The sequence below is a fragment of the Triticum dicoccoides genome, chromosome 6B, assembly GCF_002162155.2.
Source record: "Triticum dicoccoides isolate Atlit2015 ecotype Zavitan chromosome 6B, WEW_v2.0, whole genome shotgun sequence".
NCBI lineage: Eukaryota > Viridiplantae > Streptophyta > Magnoliopsida > Poales > Poaceae > Triticum > Triticum dicoccoides.
The window spans coordinates 86,473,400-86,495,913 of record NC_041391.1 but is presented as its reverse complement, the minus strand read 5'-3'; the positions used below and the strand labels follow the sequence as shown (position 1 = coordinate 86,495,913).

The window sequence follows — 22,514 nt, the reverse complement described above, 5'->3', positions numbered from 1 at the left end:
CCTAGGTCGGTGATGACCTCCTTCATCCATATTGCTTCATGAGCTGCCTCCGAGCCTGCCATGTACTCCGCTTCACATGTAGATCCCACCACGACGCTTTGCTTGCAACTGCACCAGCTTACTGCTCCACGATTCAACATATACACGTATCCGGTTTGTGACTTAGAGTCATCCTGATATGTGTCGAAGCTAGCGTCGACGTAACCCTTTAAGACGAGCTCTTCATCGCCTCCATAGACAAGAAACATGTCCTTTGTCCTTTTCAGGTACTTCAGGATATTCTTGACCGCTGTCCAGTGTTCCTTGCCGGGATTACTTTGGTACCTTCCTACCAAACTTACGGCAAGGTTTACATCAGGTCTGGTACACAGCATGGCATACATAATAGATCCTATGGCTGAGGCATAGGGGATGACCCTCATCTCTTCTTTATCTTCTGCCGTGGTCGGGCATTGAGCCGAGCTCAATCTCACACCTTGCAATACAGGCAAGAACCCTTTCTTGGACTGATCCATATTGAACTTCTTCAATATCTTATCAAGGTATGTGCTTTGTGAAAGACCTATGAGGCATCTCGATCTATCCCTATAGATCTTGATGCCTAATATGTAAGCAGCTTCTCCAAGGTCCTTCATTGAAAAACACTTATTCAAGTAGGCCTTAATGCTGTCCAAACGTTCTATGTCATTTCCCATCAGAAGTATGTCATGTACATATAATATGAGAAATGCTACAGAGCTCCCACTCACTTTCTTGTAAACGCAGGCTTCTCCATAAGTCTGCATAAACCCAAACGCTTTGATCATCTCATCAAAGCGAATGTTCCAACTCCAAGATGCTTGCACCAGCCCATAAATGGATTGCTGGAGCTTGCATACCTTGTTAGCATTCTTAGGGTCGACAAAACCTTCCAGCTGCATCATATACAGTTATTCCTTAAGATAGCCGTTAAGGAATGCCGTTTTGTCGTCCATCTGCCATATCTCATAATCATAGTATGCGGCAATCGCTAACATGATTCGGACGGACTTCAGCTTCGCTACGGGAGAGAAAGTCTCATCGTAGTCAACCCCTTGAACTTGCCGATAACCCTTAGCGATAAGTCGAGCTTTATAGATGGTAACATTACCATCCGCGTCCGTCCTCTTCTTAAAGATCCATTTATTTTCTATCGCTCGCCGATCATCGAGCAAGTCTTTCAAAGTCCATACTTTGTTTTCATACATGGATTCTATCTCGGATTGCATGGCTTCAAGCCATTTGTTGGAATCTGGGCCCGCCATCGCTTCTTCATAGTTCGAAGGTTCACCGTTGTCTAACAACATGATTTCCAGGACAGGGTTGCCATACCACTCTGGTGTGGAACGTGTCCTTGTGGACCTACGAAGTTCAGTAGCAACTTGATCTGAAGTACCTTGATCATCATCATTGATTTCCTCTCCAGTCAGTGTAGGCACCACAGGAACATTTTCTTGAGCTGCACTACTTTCCGGTTCAAGAGGTAGTACTTCATCAAGTTCTACTTTCCTCCCACTTACTCCTTTCGAGAGAAACTCTTTTTCCAGAAAGGATCCGTTCTTGGCAACAAAGATCTTGCCTTCGGATCTAAGGTAGAAGGCATTTTTCCGACTTGGGTTCGAGCTTTTCAGGTTGAAGTTTCTTGACATAAGCATCGCATCCCCAAACTTTTAGAAATGACAGCTTAGGTTTCTTCCCAAACCATAATTCATACGGTGTTGTCTCAACGGATTTATACGGAGCCCTATTTAAAGTGAATGTAGCTGTCTCTAGAGCGTATCCCCAAAATGATAGCGGTAAATTGGTAAGAGACATCATAGATCGCACCATATCCAATAGAGTGCGATTACAACATTCGGACACACCATTACGCTGAGGTGTTCCAGGCGGCGTGAGTTGTGAAATGATTCCACATTTTCTTAAGTGCGTACCAAATTTGTGACTTAAATATTCTCTCCACGATCTGATCGCAAGAACTTTATCTTTTGGTCATGTTGATTCTCTACCTCATTCTGAAATTCCTTGAACTTTTCAAAGGTCTCAGAATTGTGTTTCATCAAGTAGACATACCCATATCTACTTAAGTCATCAGTGAGAGTGAGAACATAACAATATCCTCCGCGAGGCTCAACGCTCATTGGACCGCACACATTAGTATGTATGATTTCCAATAAGTTGGTTGCTCGCTCCATTGTTCCGGAGAACGGAGTCTTGGTCATTTTGCCCATGAGGCATGGTTCGCATGTGTCAAATGATTCATAATCGAGAGACTCTAAAAGTCCGTCAGCATGGAGCTTCTTCATGCGCTTGACACCAATGTGACCAAGGCGGCAGTGCCACAAGTATCTAGGACTATCGTTATCAATCTTACATCTTTTGGTATTCACAATATGAATATGTGTAACATTACGTTCGAGATTCACTAAGAATAAACCATTGACCAGCGGGGCATGACCATAAAACATATCTCTCATATAAATAGAACAACCATTATTCTCGGATTTAAATGAGTAGCCATCTCGCATTAAACGAGATCCAGATACAATGTTCATGCTCAAAGCTGGCACTAAATAACAATTATTGAGGTTTAAAACTAATCCCGTGGGTAAATGTAGAGGTAGCGTGCTGACGGCGATCACATCGACCATGGAACCATTCCCGACGCGCATCGTCACCTCGTCCTTCGCCAGTCTCCGCTTATTCCGCAGCTCCTGCTTTGAGTTACAAATATGAGCAACGACACCGGTATCAAATACCCAGGAGGTACTATGAGCACTGGTAAGGTACACATCAATTACATGTATATCACATATACCTTTAGTGTTGCCGGCCTTCTTGTCGGCTAAGTATTTGGGGCAGTTCCGCTTCCAATGACCCTTCCCTTTACAATAAAAGCACTCAGTTTCAAGCTTGGGTCCATTCTTTGACTTCTTCCCGGCAACTGGCTTACCGGGCGCGTAACATCCTTGCCGTCCTTCTTGAAGTTCTTCTTACCCTTGCCTTTCTTGAACTTGGTGGTTTTATTGACCATCAACACTTGATGTTCCTTTTTGATTTCTACCTCTGCTGACTTCAGCATTGAAAATACTTCAGGAATAGTTTTCACCATCCCCTGCATATTGTAGTTCATCACAAAGCTCTTGTAGCTCGGTGGGAGCGACTGAAGGATTCTGTCAATGAACGCCTCGTCCGGGAGGTTAATGTCCAGCTGGGACAGGCGGTTGTGCAACCCAGACATTTTGAGTATGTGCTCACTAACAGAACTATTTTCCTCCATCTTACAACTATAGAACTTGTCGGAGACTTCATATCTCTCGACCCGGGCATGAGCTTGGAAAACCATTTTCAGCTCCTCGAACATCTTATATGCTCCGTGTTGCTCAAAATGCTTTTGGAGCCCCGGTTCTAAGCTGTAAAGCATGCCGCACTGAACGAGGGAGTAATCATCAGCACGTGACTGCCAAGCATTCATAATGTCTTGGTTCTCTGGGATGGGTGCTTCACCTAGCGGTCCTTCTAGGACATATGCTTTCTTGGCAGCTATGAGGATAATCCTCAGGTTTCGGACCCAGTCCGTATAGTTGATACCATTATCTTTCAGCTTGGTTTTCTCTAGGAACGCGTTGAAGTTCATGGTGACATGAGCGTTGGCCATTTGATCTACAAGACATTTTTGCAAAGATTTTAGACTAAGTTCATGATAATTAAGTTCGTCTAATCAAATTATTAAATGAACTCCCACTCAGATTAGACTTCCCTCTAGTCATCTAAGTGTTACATGATCCGAGTCGACTAGGCCGTGTCCGATCATCACGTGAGACGGACTAGTCATCATCGGTGAACATCTCCATGTTGATCATATCTTCCATACGACTCATGTTCGACCTTTCGGTCTCTGTGTTCCGAGGCCATGTATGTACATGCTAGGCTCGTCAAGTTAACCTAAGTGTTTTGCATGTGTAAATCTGTCTTACACCCGTTGTATGTGAACATTAGAATCTATCACACCCGATCATCACGTGGTGCTTCGAAACAACAAACTGTCGCAACAGCGCACAGTTAGGGGGAACACTTTCTTGAAATTATTATGAGGGATCATCTTATTTACTACCGTCGTTCTAAGTAAACAAGATGCAAAAACATGATAAACATCACATGCAATCAAATAGTAGTGACATGATATGGCCAATATCATATAGCTCCTTTGATCTCCATCTTCGGGGCTCCATGATCATCTCCGTCACCAGCATGACACCATGATCTCCATCATCATGATCTCCATCATCGTGTCTCCATGAAGTTTCTCGCCAACTATTACTTCTCCTACTATAGCTAACGGTTTAGCAATAAAGTAAAGTAATTACATGGCATTAAATCATTGACACGCAGGTCATACAATAATTAAGACAACTCCTATGGCTCCTGTCGGTTGTCATACTCATCGACATGCAAGTCGTGATTCCTATTACAAGAACATGATCTCATACATCACAATATATCATTCATCATTCATCACAACTTTTGGCCATATCACATCACAAAGCAATTGCTGCAAAAACAAGTTAGATGTCCTCTAATTGTTGTTGCATCTTTTACGTGGCTGCAATAGGGTTCTAGCAAGAACGTTTTCTTACCTACGAAAAAGCCACAACGTGATTTGTCAACTTCTATTTACCCTTCATAAGGACCCTTTCCATCGAATCCGCTCCAACTGAAGTGGGAGAGACAGACACCCGCTAGCCACCTTATGCAACTAGTGCATGTCAGTCGGTGGAACCTGTCTCACGTAAGCGTACGTGTAAGGTCGGTCCGGGCCACTTCATCCCACAATACCGTTGAAGCAAAATAAGACTAGTAGTGGCAAGAAAGTTGACAACATATAAGCCCACAACAGATTTGTGTTCTACTCGTGCAAAGAGAACTACGCATAGACCTAGCTCATGATGCCACTGTTGGGGAACGTTGCAGAAAATAATAAAAATTCTATGATTTCACCAAGATCAATCTATGAGTTCATCTAGCAATGAGAGAGAGGAGTGCATCTGCATACCCTTGTAGATCGAGCGGAAGCGTTCAAGAGAACGGGGTTGAGGGAGTCGTACTCGTCGTGATCCAAATCACCGGAGATCCTAGCGCCAAACGGACGGCACCTCCGCATTCAACACACGTACAGTCAGCGTGACGTCTCCTCCTTCTTGATCCAGCAAGGGGGAAGGAGAGGTTGTGAAGATCCAGCAGCACGACGGCGTGGTGGCGGATGCAGCAGGGATCCCGGCAGGGCTTCACCAAGTGTCTGCGGGAGGGAGAGGTGTAGCAAGGGGGAAGGGAGGCGCCAAGTGCAAGGGTGCGGCTGCCCTCCCTCCCCCTCTATATATAGGGTCCCCAAGGGGGCGCCGGCCCTAGGAGATGGGATCTCCTAGGGGGGCGGCGGCCAAGGGGGGTGCCTTGCCCCCCAAGGCAAGTGGAGGCGCCCCCTCCCCTAGGGTTCCCAACCCTAGGCGCAGGGGGGGCCAAGGGGGGGCGCACCAGCCCATCAGGGGCTGCTTCCCCTCCCACTTCAGCCCATGGGGCCCTCCGGGATAGGTGGCCCCACTCGGTGGACCCCCGGAACCCTTCCGGTGGTCCCGGTACAATACCGGTGACCCCCGAAACTTTCCCGATGGTCGAAACTCGACTTCCCATATATAATTCTTTACCTCCGGACCATTCCGGAACTCCTCATGATGTCCGGGATCTCATCCGGGACTCCGAACAACTTTCGGTTTGCTGCATACTAATATCTGTACAACCCTAGCGTCACCGAACCTTAAGTGTGTAGACCCTACGGGTTCGGGAGACACGTAGACATGACCGAGACGGCTCTCCGGTCAATAACCAACAGCGGGATCTGGATACCCATGTTGGCTCCCACATGCTCCTCTATGATCTCATCGGATGAACCACGATGTCGAGGATTCAAGCAACCCCGTATACAATTCCCTTTGTCAATCGGTATGTTACTTGCCTGAGATTCGATCGTCGGTATCCCAATACCTCGTTCAATCTCGTTACCAGCAAGTCACTTTACTCATACCGTAATGCATGATCACGTGACCAGACACTTGGTCACTTTGAGCTCATTATGATGATGCATTACCGAGTGGGCCCAGAGATACCTCTCCGTCATATGGAGTGACAAATCCCAGTCTCGATCCGTGTCAACCCAACAGACACTTTCGGAGATACCCGTAGTATACCTTTATAGTCACCCAGTTACGTTGTGACGTTTGGTACACCCAAAGCACTCCTACGGTGTCCGGGAGTTACACGATCTCATGGTCTAAGGAAAAGATACTTGACATTGGAAAAGCTCTAGCAAACGAACTACACGATCTTGTGCTATGCTCAGGATTGGGTCTTGTCCATCACATCATTCTCCTAATGATGTGATCTCGTTATCAATGACATCCAATGTCCATAGTCAGGAAACCATGACTATCTGTTGATCAACGAGCTAGTCAACTAGAGGCTCACTAGGGACATATTGTGGTCTATGTATTCACATGTGTATTACGATTTCCGGATAATACAATTACAGCATGAATAAAAGACAATTATCATGAACAAGGAAATATAATAATAATCCTTTTATTATTGCCTCTAGGGCATATTTCCAACAAGACCAGGGCGTAAGAGCCAGGGGAAGGCATCACCACCGGGTGGTCGGCCCTGCTCCAACTGATGGGCTTCTTAGACCAGTGCATGAACTCTGGAGTATCTGATGCCACTGCTTGTACTTCTTGTTGTTGCTGTCGTCTGCTGCGTCTATCGTCGGCCACACTGTTGAACACAACGTAGGCTCCGTGCTCCTCTAGATATTCATCTTGTATGGCGCCGACTGGCTGAGCCGCCGGCTGCTGGGGCGGAGGAGGCGGCGGGCCAGTAGGCGGAGGAGGCAGGAGTCCATCTCCCTTGGCGATTCTGGTGAGCCAATGGCACTTTCAAGTGGTGTGGTTAGACGGCTTCGCACCACTATGGAACTTGCAGGGCGCATCAAGAGTCTGCCCGTACGAGAAGGCAGGCAACCAATTGGGCTTGCCGCCCTTCTAACGCTTGGGCGGAGGCTGCCCTTCCAGTTGCTGGTCTTCGACTATCGCCACCTGTCGGCTGGTTGAAGCCGGCTACATGGCCTTGCGCTTGTTGTCGCTTGGTTGCTGTCGCCGACTGGTGTCACCAGTCGGAGTCCGAGGAGCCTGAGGCACTACCTTGCCGGTTGCGTTGACTTGGATTTCCGCCTTCATGGAAGAGTCAGTCGTGGCGTATTTGTCAACGATGATCAGCAGTTCGTCGGGAGTCTCCAGCTCGTCGCGAGAAGTCGATGCTTGAGAAGGGTGCCCTCTCGGCACCCGGCGGTGAAGTATTCGATGGCCTGCACCTCGTGCACACCTTCACAGGAGTTGCGCAGCTCGGCCCAGCGCGTGAGATAGTCGCGAGTCAATTCGTTGGGCCCTTGGACGCAGAAGGAGAGCTGACGGGGCTTGGGAGGTCGCTTGTACATGCTGGTGAAGTTGCGAATGAAGGCTTCAGTGAAATAAACTCAGCTGTTGATGTTGCGGGGCTTCAGGCTGTTGAGCCATGTCCGGGCCGTGCCCTGGAGCATGAGTGGGACGTACTTCACAGCAATGCGCTTGTTGCCGTTTGCTATGCTGATGGCCGTGGAGTAGTCGACCAGCCAGTCCTCCGGCTTCACGGAGCCGGTGTACTTGGGCGTATCTCTTGGGAGCGTGAACCCTCGAGGGAAAGGCTCATCTCTAATTCGCGGGCCGAAACAGGGCGGGCCCAACGCGTCTTCTTCTTCTAGCACTAGGGAACGGTTGAGACGGTCGATCCGATGGCGGGCGTCGTTCTCTCCGACTCCTTCTCGGCGGCCAAGGCGGTCACCGGGTGTCGGGTGCATGACAGGCGGCGGAGTGGGATGCCTTTCACCGTGAGGCTGAGGAGGAGGCGGATCGCCTTGCCGCTCCATGGCTCGAGGGCGGCCGTCCGCATCACGCTTGATGGAGAGGTGAGTCCGACTGCGGCTAGCAGCCGGTTCATTGCCTCTTCTTCCGCGGGCGCCACCAGTCGGCGTCCGGGATGTCACGTCGTGGTCCTGGCGAAGGGGTGGTTCATCGTTCCACCGGACGGGCGCTTCGGCGCGGCAGCCGGCTTCGTGCTGCTCGGAGGCCGCGTCAAGGAGCTATTGGACTCGCTCCGTCATGTGGCGACGCTCGTCGCCCTCGTACTTGTCCAGCTCATCCGTCACTGCCTAGGCAGCCCGGATGTTCTCTGCAGGTGTGGCGTAGACGGGACAATCCGTCCCGAACGTGCTGGTAATGGCCGCGCCACGCTGCTAGATCGAGCCGATGCAGCTAGGCTCCTCAGGGTTGGTCCATCTCACGCCGGTAGGCTTCCGAGAGGCGTCGCATGCTGGCCAGTCGGTTGGCGCTCTCGACAAGCTGGACGCAGTGTGCCTCCAGCATCTCAGCATCTGCGTCTCCTGGGATGGGCATTGACAAGTCTCGCAGCGCCGCATCCAGTGGGTCTCGAGCGCCTCCGTCCGAGTGCTCGCCACTGTGGATGACAAGCACCTCCATGACGGTGCTCCCGCCGCTGTGCTCGTGAGGAGGCGGCTCGTCGTAGACCACCACGTTGGTGGGGAATGCGCCAAGCGATGTCGTGTCAGAATCGACGATCATCAGGTCGGTGGAGCCAATAGACTCCAAGTCCATAGCAGGCTCGCTGGTGACGTGAAGCTGGTTGAGGAGGCTAACGAGGCGGCTCTCGGGGCAGTCGGTGCCCACGTTAGAGGCAGGCTCGTCGGAGAGGCGGATCTCGCCAACAAGGTCGGCGAGGCAGCTCACCGCGCAGGCGATCTCCGTGCCGTGCAGCGCGTTGAGGCTGACGCCGTCGGGCGTGCTGGGCTGGCTGCGCTCGCCAGGAAGGAACAAGGTTCCCATCCAGAGCAGGTCTTCGGATGATGGTGCACCTTGTCCCACAGTGGGTGCCAAATGTTGGGGGTTGCGTGCGACATATGCCAAAGGATGCCTTATCATGGTGGGAGCGAGTAGAACGTCACCGGTGCCTGGAAGCGGGATGAGGCGTAGACACGAACGCCGGCGCACTTTACCCAGGTTCAGGGCTCTCCTAGGAGATAACACCCCTAGTCCTGCTCTGCGGGGTCTCCGCATGATCACTAAAGCACTAGTGAATACAGTGGTGCTCCTCGAGCTGTATGCTAGAGGTAGAAGGAGGCAGGGCTGGCTCTCTTCTTCCTCTAGGGTGGAAGCTAGTTCTAACAGGTTGGTAACCCTTTGCATGGGTGCCCTGGGGGGTTTATATAGGTCTACCCTCCAGGGGTACAATGGTAATCTGGCCGGGTGCTGGACCCGGCTGTCAGTGTCTCTGGTCGCCGGCTTCTTCGCCGGCAGCTGGGGCCCGCCGCCTGGTGGGCCCCGCCGACTGGCCTGGTACGGAGCCGACAGGCCGCCCCCGCCGCTAGCGGGTCTGGTTGGTGGTTGATCGCTGTAGCCGTGATGCGAATGACGCAGGCTTGGTCAGTGGAGCGTGGCTACAGTCCCGCCGCCTGGTGGGAGATCACTGTAGCCACACCTCGTCTTATCTAGTTAATGGTGCATGGGCCTCGAGGGAGGAACTAGCCGCCTGCTGGAAGCCGGCCTCCCTTAGGTCCGGCTAGTCCGGCCTTCACCATCTTCCGGGCTCTCACTGCCTGGTAGGGCCCGCTGCCTGCGGGCCGTACCGACAGGCCGTCGTGGGAACAGGGCTCCGCCTGTCAGGAATGACGTCAATGGGGAAGTGGCAACAGTGCCGCGTCGTGCGAAGATCTCCGCCTGTACGGGGCATTGTAGCCATGCCAAGCCCAGGATTAGAGGGTGAGGGGCTACACTGTAGCCTCACCTAGTCTTGTCCTCTTGATGAGGGGCGCAGACTCTGAGGGTGCTGGGTGGCCGCCTGCTAGAAGCCAGCCTCTCCGGAGGCCGTCTGCTAGGAGCCGACCTATCTTGGTGCCATCTGCTGGCGCACAACCATCTTCGGGCAGTCGACCGTTGAGTCAGCCGGCCACCGGAAGGCGGCGCTTTACTCTGAAGCTTGTGGGGCGGAGCCGGCCCAAAGTCTTGAAAGGCTCAGGGACTCGGGTGAGGCTACCCGTGGCCCATTACTCCGACACATACGACTGTAAGGGATTCAAGCGGACAGCGTCTGCATATCCGCGAAGCAAAAATTGCACTATCTTTGTTACTTTAACAACCAAGTTAGTTTATTTTTTCTGTCCGCAGATGCTTACGAACGTCGTCCACTTAAACAAGTTAGATTTTGCAGAATATTGAGAACATAGATAATTACATTGATCTTATCCACATTAGATTACAAAATACATTTCTAACTTATATATAAGCTACTTTGTAACAAATGAAACTGAACCAAAATACTAATTAAATATGAGCACTGAGTTAATCACTAAAGATCAGCTCTTTGTTTCTTTCCACTCCTAAATTGTCTAAGAAATTCTTGGCTGTGATTTTACTCTCTGTGCTTAAGACAAGCTACTGGATAGTAAATTATCTTCCAACATATTACTATGTAGCATTGTCTTATTAATCTTCAAAGTAGAAAATACACGCTCAGCACTTGTTGTAGAAAATGTAAAATCAATGGTCTTTCTTTTAGCCATTACGTCTCTAAACAACAATTTTTAATTAGAACTACAACTAGTTAATTAAGATGAAACATGCAAGAATCTACACTGAAAAGGTGTAATCACAAGAGTTGGACTTCATTATAGCAGGATTAAATTCCCAGTTGTGAGAGGGAGGCTAGACTGCTCTTGCTTCTCACAACCTCACTTTTACACAACGCTGGCAGTGGCTTGATGCCTAAGCACGACCGTGACCAGAGGCGCCCGGGAGCTCTAAGCACCAGCCTCTGGCATCTGGCCCCAACGCCGGCAAGCCCAGGAGCTCTAAGTACTCTTTTATCCTCTCTTTTCAGGTAAATTGTGATGGTTGCTGGAACAACCTTCCTTCTAATGATCCCGTTTCAGTTTTAAGTTCTCTGTTGCTATGACTTGGAATGACATCCTTGGTAGTCGTCTCTCCTGCACTACCTTTTTGTTAACCTAAAACATATTTCCTGACTGAATGTTTTCGTGATTTAAAGGTACCAAGCATTGTTTAGAGACTACATTGTTGTTTTCTAGCTTGGCGAAGCAACATCAACTTGGGATGCAGATTCACCAGTATATGTACATGCGTCTCATAGGGGGGGGAGCTCTTGCACGGATGGAAGACCATTTTGCTTCTGTCAGTTATAGATTTTAGAGTGATGATTTGCTTAAATTCGTTTCCATGAATAAAATCAACATCTAATGGAGTATTAGCAAATTATTTTACCTTTGTTATTGTAATTGGGAGCTATGAATACCATATCAATAGATTTAGTATATTTTGATTGCATAGTTTCTTTTCTGCTATTTTCTGCAGCTTAAATTCAGCTGAAACTTTACAGAACTAGGGAACACTAATCCATAGAGCTATCCTTTCCTTTGCTTTGTTTTTCCTGTAGAACAGAGTAAGCATGATCTGAGTAGTGTATACGGAACACATCGCTTAACTGGCCATGTATGTATTTTAATCTATTTGAGACACGGCTAATGTACAAGTTGATTTACATGAGCATGCCCATGTATATTTTCACAACCGGGCCCTTATCTTGCAGATCCTTGAAACGAGCCAAGAACCACTAAATTTGTGTGCTCAGGAACATCCAGATCATGTAAGTTTTCTGAAATTAACTTTGGATTATACAAACTTTGTATGTTCCTGCAATTCTGATGTTCAAATGCATGCTTCTGCGATGTGCAAAGCGCTATGTGTGGTGATATGTATGGTTTTGATGCTTCCGTGCGAAGCATGATCATATATTTTCATTACCAGGGCTATGTGGGTTGTGGGGAGGGTTTACATTCTCCTGTCCATATTGTGCAAATTATGATTATGCTACCAAAATTCTACCAGAATATTCGAGCCTCATAACTATGTGCTAAACTGCTTGTCAACATAATTTCAGGACCATAATGTCACTTTGGATGCTTCTCCCCAAGATTTGAATCTGGAGCCTGACACAGGTGTTGCAGGGACGGTTGGATTTTTATTGATAATGCATCTAGAACTAACTCACTCAGCTTTGTCTCTCATGGGAAGGCAACCTCTTAAGAGTTAATGATTTTGGGTACATGTATAGATAGCATGTTGTAGCAAGTATTTTTGATACTCAGTGTGACCAACATTGCTTGTACATATTGGTCACGGTGTTCTACTTGCAATAACTAACTTCAGCTATAGCCTATTTTTTTGAATTTGGCTTTAAGTCGACCATGTATCTGATGTATGTGTTCATTCATTATGAATTTGATGTGTATGATGAATTTTAGATGTCATTTATAAATTTGAAATATTCTTTGAATTTAATTATTTGAATTATGGTAGATATGAATATGAATTTGAATTTATATTCAAATTGCATATTTGTACAAGAAAGGTATGAATATGATGTATCCCTAGGGTAATTTTCAAACATCTGGTAGGGAAAGAGCTCTAGGGAAAGTTGGGGGTGGCATAATGTAGATGGACCCCACAATCTTTCCCTAGGGTTTGTGCCCCTAGGTAAAGATGGTTTCCCTAGAGCTTGACTCATGCACTCTAGGGAAAGACCTCTTTCCCGACTATACTACACCTAGGGTTCTTTACCTAGGGCAAGCTCTAGGTAAAGTCTTTCCATATGGTTTTTTGCATTTCACCTAGGGTATATGGCCCTAGGTAAAACATGGATTTCTAGTAGTGAATGTTGGGCTTGGCCCATGAAGCCGATCAAAAATTGATATAAAAATTATATAAAAAGGCCGAATTGTTGGGCTAGGCCCATGTAGAACACTGAATTGGACCGGGCTGAACCTTACCAACGACCAATTCAATTGGTCGCAATTTTGCCACGTCGGATTCGATGTGGCCTGAGCAGACAACCAATGACCAAAAATTGGTCGTTGAACCAACGACCTTTCCCATTTCAGAATAAGGTCATTAATTTCCATTAATGACCGTCAGCTTTTGACCATCTGTTTTTGGTCACAAAAAGATCGTAAATGAAAAACAATGACCTTTCAGCGACCAATAGTGATGGTCGCAAATTGACATATTTCTTGTAGTGTTTGGATTGGCACAAAAAAAACTTAATTTAATTGAAGCGTAAAGTTTTTACGTAAGTTTTTTGGCTTTCGAGCTTATGACACTTTTAACCTATTTGTATGTTTTTCCCAGGAGGTGGGACATCCTCTTGGCCGAGGTGTACCATGTGTTATTTTGCTCGGGAAAGATCTTTTCCCACCCACAGTTCGACATCTTCCTTTCCAAGTAGCACCTCGGCGATGGTGAAATGCACATGCCGATATTTGGCTGAGCTTGTTCCCGAGGATATGCGATCCTAGGGTCGTCCATGTTTCCCAATCCTAGTCTCATGGGCTACTGCTTTGAAAATTATGTGCAGAAAATTTAAGTGCAATACGGTTTCTGAGAAGATTGCGAGCCCCATGAGTCGGTTGGCCGCACCCAAGCTGGGTCTCGAGGGCTACTGCACACCGTGCTTCTATTCCTAAAGTCTGCTCCAAGCAAGGATTTGATCCTCAGGCCGATTTGCTAATCAACCTGAGTCTCGAGGGCTACTGGGATCAGTAGTCTTATGTAATCCTTCGGGTGCATACCAGATTTTAGGCCGGCACACACCTTGAGGGCTACTGACTATACATATCGACAAATAATAAATTGCACCAATAGGAAAAAATTCTGCAAAAAATCAGCCTAAGACCTAGGTGGTGCACCACTTCAGAAGAAGTTCGGCATGGAAGTCAGTTGTGAGCGGCTGGCTACACGGGAGACTTTTCTGACGTGAAGCTCGGCTAAACTCCTTCCAGTTTTTCCAAATAGATGTGGTTTGCGTCACCTCAGATGCAGTCCCTAGCGTTGTAGCTCGACTGCAAGAAGACACCACCATGCAGGAAAAAACTTCAAACACGAGGTGTGGCATGAAAATAACAAGGCATTGATAAAGGTCGAGAACTTAAAGGGGCTCCTCGGATGCCCGACGTGTATACTCCTCAGATGTACTTCGGCGATCCATAAAGAAGAAGATGAGAGGATTTGTTGAATCGGCTTTCAAGATCGACGGCCGAAGACGAGGAGCGGTTCGGAAGAACTGAGGAGCATCCCCAACTTGAAGACCGGTTCAGGGGCTACTGATGATGTCCTGGACCAGGGGGGTACTTACCATGTATACTCCCGGGCAGGTAGGCCAAGCCAAGGACCCCCTTTGTCGGTTCCGTCCTGGGCCACTTCAGGGTAGCTCATGACGCATACAAGGGAGGTTCCATAAGACTTGGGATACAAGATCAGGACTCCGCTCCACTGATGTAGCTGACTATGACTCCTGTTATCATAGGCCTTCTGTGCTCCTACATAAACCGGGGATAGGCTAGGCAATTTATCATCTCATAACAAACTCAACTCATACACATACGATCTTGTAGTAGATCACATGTACTCCGTACTGCCTCAAAATCAACACAATCAAAGTAGGACGTAGGGTATTACCTCCTTGAGAGGCCCTAAATCTGGGTAAACTCTTGTGTCCCTGTTACTATCGTGCCAAGACTACCAGCTGGGACCCTGTACCCGAGATCTGCTGGATTTGGCTCCATCAGCGACCATAGAGTCACTGCGGCCACGGGCACGCACGACCATCGCCATAATGGTAGTCGTAGTCACGTCCAAATGGAGGCAAACCCTATTTGCAGTCAGAGCCACGGTTGGATGATCCGCTAGTCGATCGACGCGGTCGCCCGAGCCACCGTGGGCACCGAAGCCACAACTGTTGGGGCCATTCCCGTTGGTGAGGGCAAGCATAGAGGATCTCTCCTCGGCAGCTCGCTATGCCATGTTCTCTTCCACGAGAGAGGACCGTGTTGAACGGCGGCAGAGGCACAATGTCATCGAGCACAAATGGAATGGTGTTGAGGCGCTTGTCAAGGCCATGCAAAGAACTACATGGTGAGATCCACCTCCATGACACGGGGAGTCCATGTTAGCGAGGCTGTCGGTGAGGAGCTTCATGCGACGAGCATGCTCGGCGACCGGTAGGTCTTCCTACTTGAAGTTTTGGTATTGCCGCTTGAGCGTCATTTACCGGGCAACCTGATTGGCCAGGAAGTACTCCGAGATCTTCCACATGGCGTAGGAGGTGGTGGCTCCGATGACATGGTCGATGAGAGGATCTGCGAGAGTGGCATAAATCCAGAGAGCGATGTGGTAGTCGATCTGGCGTTAGGTGGCGTCGAGGTTGGTTGTGGTAGTTGTGGGGTTCAGGAGAAATTTGATATGGTTTGTGATGTGGTCACTAAAGATGGGGTGATGAGTGGGAGGTGCCGGTGTTGGGGGCGGCGGGACAGAGAAGAACAAAGGGATGAACTAAGAGTTGTCACTGAGGAGACAAGGGTTTGTGCTGAAAACGAATTGAGGAGAGGAACCATTGTGGGTGTCGGCGCCAGCGGCGGAGGCCATGGCGAAGAGAGCTGCCAGTGAGGAGGCGGAGCTGGTGGCAGCGGAGGGGCAGGCTTCGTTCTTGGCCATGGCGACGACACCTAGTGTGCGAAACCAAGCTGAAGAGGAAAATGTTTCCCTTAATTGAATCTTGTGTTACACTAATTACATGTATATAATATGGAAGAGAGAAACCGAACGCCCTTGAAAGAGTTAGGCACGCAGGCCTTGGGGGACAAGTTAACAAGGACCACATCTTCATAAGTTTAGGACGCGGCTAACTGCCACACGTGTGGCATACTAGCCATCCGCCCACACACCGTATGTGGCGTGAGCAGGAGGCAGCCCACACGGGTTATGTGTGGATGACATTAGAATTGCCCACACGTGTGGGCGCAGTTACTTCGTGCCACACGTCCAACAAAGTACTACTCATCTGCACCGCGCGCGTGTGGCATGAAGCAAAAATGCCCACACATCCTGACGCAACTATGTTAGGTACTCCCGCGGGATGACGATTTAGTTGCCATCCGGGATGACAGATGTAGTTATCCGGGGATGGCAAATGTAGTTGTAAAAGCATGGCAACTTTATCTGTTCTGGTTAACTATAGTTGCCATGTCTAATTTATGGTAGTTGCCGCGTGTAATCAAACCATAGTTGCCGTGTGTGATTAACTACTTGCCACATATGGTCAAATAGTAGTTGTCATGTGTGTTTACCTAGTTGCCACGTGTGGTCCCACCATAGTTACCATGTATGGTTAATCACACTTGTCATGTGTGTTTATCTGGTTGCCACGGATGCGCAATTGCAGTTGTTGTCTTGCAACGAATCATAGTTGCCATGTGTGTTTACCAAGTTGCCACGTACGCGTACTACATTTGCCATCCAACAACGTACGAGTGTCGTGTGGGCGAAATCAGTTCGCCCACACGCGCGTGGACTAGGTGTTGGCTGTGTGGATAGAAACTAGTTCGCCCACACAACGCAGCTGCCAAACCGCGTGCTGCGAGCGTGTGGGCAAACTCTCCAACGCCCACACACCAGCCTCGTCCTATGTGGCATGCGAATTCTGCCTCAATGTATCGAGATTCGTGCAAACTCGACTGGACGGTCATCCACGTGTGTAGGCGAGTTACAAAACTGCCACACGTGTGGGCGTTAGTCTTTCCGTAAGTTTATTATTATATCCGTCTCATATTAGTTGTCTTAAACGGATTTATGTGTAGCATTAAAATACATCTAGATACTTTAATTTTAGCGATAACAAATACAGAATGGAGAGAGTACTAATAAAAAAATATTAGTGGCCTCACGAGTGTCAACGCTTGTCGGTCACCCAAAAAGGAAACATAATGTTTAGCAAACACGAAAAACAAAAGGAATGCAAGAGCAGGGAGATACATGCAGCAGCGAAAATTGCTTGCAATCACACACAGGTTTCTGTTTTGTACTATTTGCCAGAAGAAAAGAGGGATCACGATCCATGCTTCATTGCAGCGTTGCGTATGACTTCACAATTTCATTCATCCATCAATCAGACGGTATGATAGATTGGCAGAAAGAGAATCCACCAATAGCGATCAATTGATTGTAAATCACAGGGATAAAACTTTATGTTTTCCAAACAAAAATGTTTTATTGAATAACCTAGGATGGGCATGCATCAGTACAACCCATTGGTTCCCTACTCTTGACACATTACATTCAGCAGAATTTCAGGTTGCTGCAAAATAATAAATGTAGCATCTTGACAAGTAGAAAAATGAACCTGCTTCTACCAGCAGAGTGAACTGGGAGCCTGGTAGCTTATAAGAGATTAAATCACGTCTGCAACAAAACACTGGGATTTGAAGCCCGGAACCACTACACATACCGACAGTTAGTGCTATGATCTCCATACAAACAGATAATCAAAAGGTTGGGCTGCACTTTGGCCTACTCACGAGCAGCTTGATCCAAGCTGTTGTACCAAAATCAGATAAAAGGTGCAGTATGTATAGCAAGGTTCTCTGAAGCCCTGCTTGCTAGCGGCTGATGGGGGTGTGCATCCGCTCAACAATTCTGTTGATGGCGTCCCGAGTCATCACAAGCGTGTCATGCTGCAGGATGCTGTACACATTGAGGCCCTGCATTTGAGGATGTGAAACATCAGCACGATCTTCTTGGGTCAAAATATCTGCTGGGAAAACTAAAATGGGACTATTCGTCATTGTTAAGCTGCTGAGGTACCCGGACACTTACAATCGAAGGAATGACATTCACGTAGTGAAGATTTTGAGTAGCCAGCTTTAACTTCTTATCAATGTCGCCTCCATCCACCAATAAAATCTTCTTCGTATCGTCCATCTGCTTTATGTACTGCACAATGTTTTTCGTCTTGTGGCTAGGGACTTCCAAGTCATCAAAGATGCAGAGCTACAATAAAACATGGTCAAGTGAACTTTACATGCATACGTATTTACTGCGAAGAATGATTTCAAATGGAGAGATCCAGACTGACTCTTGTATACATATATTTGCGTTCATGATAACAGACTGTCAAGTTTCCTTTGCCACTTTGTGTGCTCAAGAATTTTTGGGAGCAGCACCAGAAGAAAAAAAACATCGCATAAACAAATGTATTGTTACACATTGCTTAATAGATTTCAATAGCTTTCATTCTTTCAAGAAGCCATGGAAAAAATACCAGCTGAATGTTACATCTCATAAGCAACAACCCTAATAAGATTGTAAACCGTCTAAGAAGACAAGGCAGTTATAGAAACCATTCTACAAACAGTATTGATCAAAAAATATAACTAGTCCATGCTCCATTAGAACTAGGTAAGTGGTCTGTTCCCTGAACTTCAGGAAGGATCTATAAAGTACACCCTATGATCCAAAATAAGTGTTTTAGTTCAAATTTGAACTAAAACCACGACACTTATTTTTTTGGATCAGAGGCAGTACAAAATACAGTGAAAGGATCCAGAAAGTGTAAACATAGCAAAACAGTTCCTCAGGCGTCTCATAGTGGCATGCTGATCAACAGCTTGTGCAACAGGCCAACAGCACAGCAATTCTTGCATAGTTCTAGCAATAAGAGACATGATCATTACTGTGGCCTGAAGCATATTACTAAACAAGGTTCTTGATTCAATACAGAATTCATTTCGTAGCACAAATTGTTATCTTGGGACAAGGCAGGAGCTAAACTACACACAAGAACATCCAGGAAGATACAAAATGAATTAGTAAGGCAGCAGATACCTTCCCCTCAGCTGTTCTAGCAGACAAAGCTATCTTAAGTCCTAGACGTCGTACTTTCTTCTGCAACTTGAATGCATGGCTTCGTGGTTTCGGGCCATGCATAGTTGCACCTCCTCGAAACTGTTTCAGTTTGAATCTGAGTTTAGTTGGAGCGCAAAGAAGATGAAGTATCTCCAGAGCCTATTCGATACCATTTATATGAATGGAGGAATGTTAGTATAACCTGACAACCACGCAATGTTCCATGACGTGCTCTTCCGGTTCCCTTCTGCTTATAAGGCTTTCTTCCTGTGCCGCTCACTTCACTGATAGTTTTAGTTGAATGTGTCCCCTGTGAAATACAGGTGGATGCAATTATCAGAAGGTGCATTAGAAGGATAGAACTTAAATATCTAAACTTAAGAAAGTAACTGATATTACACAAACATATTATACAGTAGATCACGTGATTTGGGAGCTTGTAAGCGGAAGACAAACAGAACAAGAGAGATGAGAGATCATAGTGTGCACCTGTTGCCTTTTCGCAAGCTGCCACCTTACTACCCTGTGAACAATATCCTTCCTAATTGGAACGTCAAAAACATCACCATCCAAAACCATGAATCCCTTGTCCTCGTTATGGAAGTTTGTTACTCTAGCTACTAGGTCCTCATACTGCCCTGTAATAAAATATTACTTACAACTCAGCATAATGTGAAGATCACATATATAGCTTTCATTAGCCAATTATGATACAATTGAACTAGATAAAAAGTGAAATCAAGTTCCGTCCCATTATAGAAAATCTTGTTCAGCGAAGCTAGATTTTCAATCAAAGTAAGAGCACGGAGTCAACTAAGAAATCTCTGTTGGTTAGATAAAAATAGAACATAAAGTGCCACTTTATCCATTAATCCAAAAACCTAATTTTTATAGTCAGTTTTCGATTCAAGGCTTTGTTGCTACATTAAAACTAAACCCGATTACCGGTGTCCAAAGTGTTGGCAGACCAAAACTACCTGGTGGCTCATAGCGATGAATGTGTTCTGGGTCGCTGGTGGCACTCCCGAAAGAAAGATTACTCCTGATCAGAAGGCATTTAGGGAGGCCAGCACCATCTTTCTTGGAGCCGTTTTGAGTGTGATCGGAGACAAGTTAGTTGACGCATATCTCCATATGCGGGTTGCCAAGAACTTGTGGGATGTGTTCGAAGCAATATTCGGCGCTACTGATGCTGGGAGCGAGTTGTATTGCCATAGAGCAGTTCCATGACTAAAGGATGGTTGAACCGACCTGTACTGGACCAGGCCATGAGATACAGTGCATCGCTAAGGAGCTCGAACTCCTGAAGTGTGAGTTACCAGCGGGGAGTCAAACTTGTCCGGTAACTAATACTCCCTCCGTCCCAAAATAAGTGTCTCAACTTTGTACTAGCTCTAGTACAAAGTTGTACTAAGCTTAAGACAGTTATTTTGGGACGGAGGGAATACTTCAAGAGTTCAAGCTCCTTAGCGATGTATTGTTATCTCATGAGCCTCATCCAGCACAGGACAGTTTTCAACCATGCTGCAATCATGGAACTACTCCATGGCATACAGGTCACTCCCAGCATTAATACCACCGAATTTTTCCTTGAGCGCATCCCACAAGTTCTAATTTTTTTTTATTCCGCAAAAAAAAAAGGTCTCCAATCACACTCAGAACGGCTCCGACAAAGACACTGGTGGCCTCCCTAAACGCTTTCTTCTGATCAGGAGTAATAATTCCTTCGGGATTGTCGTCAGCAACCCAAAACACATTCATCGCTGTGAGACGCAAGGTAGTTTTGGTCTACCAATGCTTAAAGTGGACACCATAAAACAGGTTCGGCTTTAATGTAGCACAAAAGCCTTGAACCAAAAATTGCCTATGAAAAGTGTTGTTTTTATCTAACTCAAGAGAAACAACATTGTGATAGCAGCAGATGGATAAGAAACACTAGAAACACACCAAGCTCTCGGTCTGGTGTCCAGACAGTCTTGCTAGATAGAAGTTCCGGTGGAATCAGCACTTCATTTGCTGGAGCCATAAGAGTAGAATACCCATTGGAGTAGACATTTGGCAAAATCTGCAAATGATGAAAGCTAACTGAGAAGGCAGAACAAGAATCAGATGCCATGAAATATAGCCAAGACATTTAATAGTTAATATATAACAAGATACAGAAAATAAACTTTTGAACATAGCACATTATTGCTATTTGCTAATCCTTACTGAGATAGAACTCGAGCAAGCCCATATTTGTTAATGATTGCAATCTGGATCTGAAAGTACCTAAGCAAGCTGATACCTAAACCCAATCACACTCAATCAAATGCTAAATTTCCAAACTAGAACTAGAAGCGACCAAGTATAAAATCCACCACAAAATCTGTTCACAAAGTGGTAACTGGTCATCAGTGAGGTCCTAGGAGGGGCAGTTTCAGCACATACATCTATCTGGGCCAAACAAGTGAGGGACAGGTTCAGTTATCCATGGCACACAAGCCTGACGGCCATATCCAGCGGCAGCTGTTATTTAGCATCATGTGTGAATTACTGTTGATTGTAGTTCAGTTAAAACAGGCACTCTGTTTAGCCATTTAACTCTATTGTTCTGCCACTGTACTGACGGAAGCTGTTCAGTTATATATGCCTCTCAGGTGGTGAATGAGAAGTCAGAAGAAAAATTCCCCGAAACTAATTTCTTGGAGTAGATAGCAGCATCCGTGATCTCTTCTTCCCATATATCAGGAATGTGACCCAAACCCCCAAAAAATTAGTGTCAATTGCTCCACAAATCGTGATAGATTGATGGGATCTTGGTACCATCCCGACGGACGCGCCCAAATCCATAGTTCCTAAAATCCTCGTAAACCCAACCCATCCAGCGAGCGAAATGCGGTCCCACGTATTCCAACTGGCGGAGCAGGTCGCACTAGCCTCAAGGAGAACCAACGTGACGGAAATGGGGAGGATGGGGTGCAGGAGCCAAACCTTGGCGAGGAGCGTGGTGTCGCGGCCGGCGACGCCGAGCTGAGGCGGGCAGGCCACGGCTCGGCGCAGGAGGGACGCGGCACGTGCAAGGGCGTGCATCGGCTGGCCGCGTCCTCTCCACCCGGCTCCAGCAAGTCTAGGATAGTGATTTTCGCGGCGAGGCGGCGGCGGCGGCGGCTGGCGGGGAGGGAGAGGGGAGGGGGGGCAGGAGGGTTCTGGAGGGGAAAGGGTTGACGGGTCGGGCTCGGCTCTGCCTAGCTGGGCTGCGTGTTTTTTTTTTTTAATCAGCAGCGAGGGTTCCCCGGCTCCCAGAGCTGGCCAAACGGGCCGGCCCGTGCTAATCGTGACCTGCACGGCACAGTCGACATGGGCACCATAAGTAAGCAGGCCATGCGTGTCGGCTCACATGCTGCACCTAGCAGCCCAAGCACGACCGAGAGTAACTAGTTGGCGAGAGCTCCTTCGGGAGCCTCTCAACAATGACTTAGCGCTATTTGCTGCGCCAACTCCTCATCCACCAATCGTGTCTGAACCGAGCGCAAAACAATGGCTTTTCACCCTAATGGAAGCAGTATCGGAAGAGCTTTTTGTCAAACTTTCTGTTACATTATGGGCCATTTGGGC

General features: G+C 47.3%; 1 protein-coding gene across 1 annotated transcript; it reads right to left on the bottom strand.

The window, feature by feature from the left end:
- Positions 1-17,350: 17,350 nt before the first annotated feature.
- On the bottom strand, positions 17,351-22,107 carry LOC119323764 (50S ribosomal protein L4-like). Its single transcript, XM_037597471.1, has 7 exons — positions 21,891-22,107; positions 20,865-20,982; positions 19,407-19,555; positions 19,120-19,227; positions 18,897-19,016; positions 17,889-18,062; positions 17,351-17,773 (listed from the first exon to the last, which is right to left on the bottom strand). The coding sequence occupies exons 1-7, from the start codon at positions 21,987-21,989 to the stop codon at positions 17,672-17,674; spliced, it is 870 nt and encodes a 289-aa protein (XP_037453368.1). The 5' UTR covers positions 21,990-22,107; the 3' UTR covers positions 17,351-17,671.
- Between the last annotated feature and the right edge of the window lie 407 nt (positions 22,108-22,514).

Excerpts from the sequence above, each read along its gene's own strand:
- LOC119323764 (XM_037597471.1), bottom strand. The coding sequence starts at position 21,989 with ATGCACGCCCTTGCACGTGCCGCGTCCCTCCTGCGCCGAGCCGTGGCC. Across the intron at positions 19,556-20,864 it reads GACACCAGACCGAGAGCTTG|GGCAGTATGAGGACCTAGTA; the intron begins GTGTGTTTCTAG and ends ATTTTATTACAG. Across the intron at positions 17,774-17,888 it reads TGAATGTCATTCCTTCGATT|GGCCTCAATGTGTACAGCAT; the intron begins GTAAGTGTCCGG and ends CCTCAAATGCAG.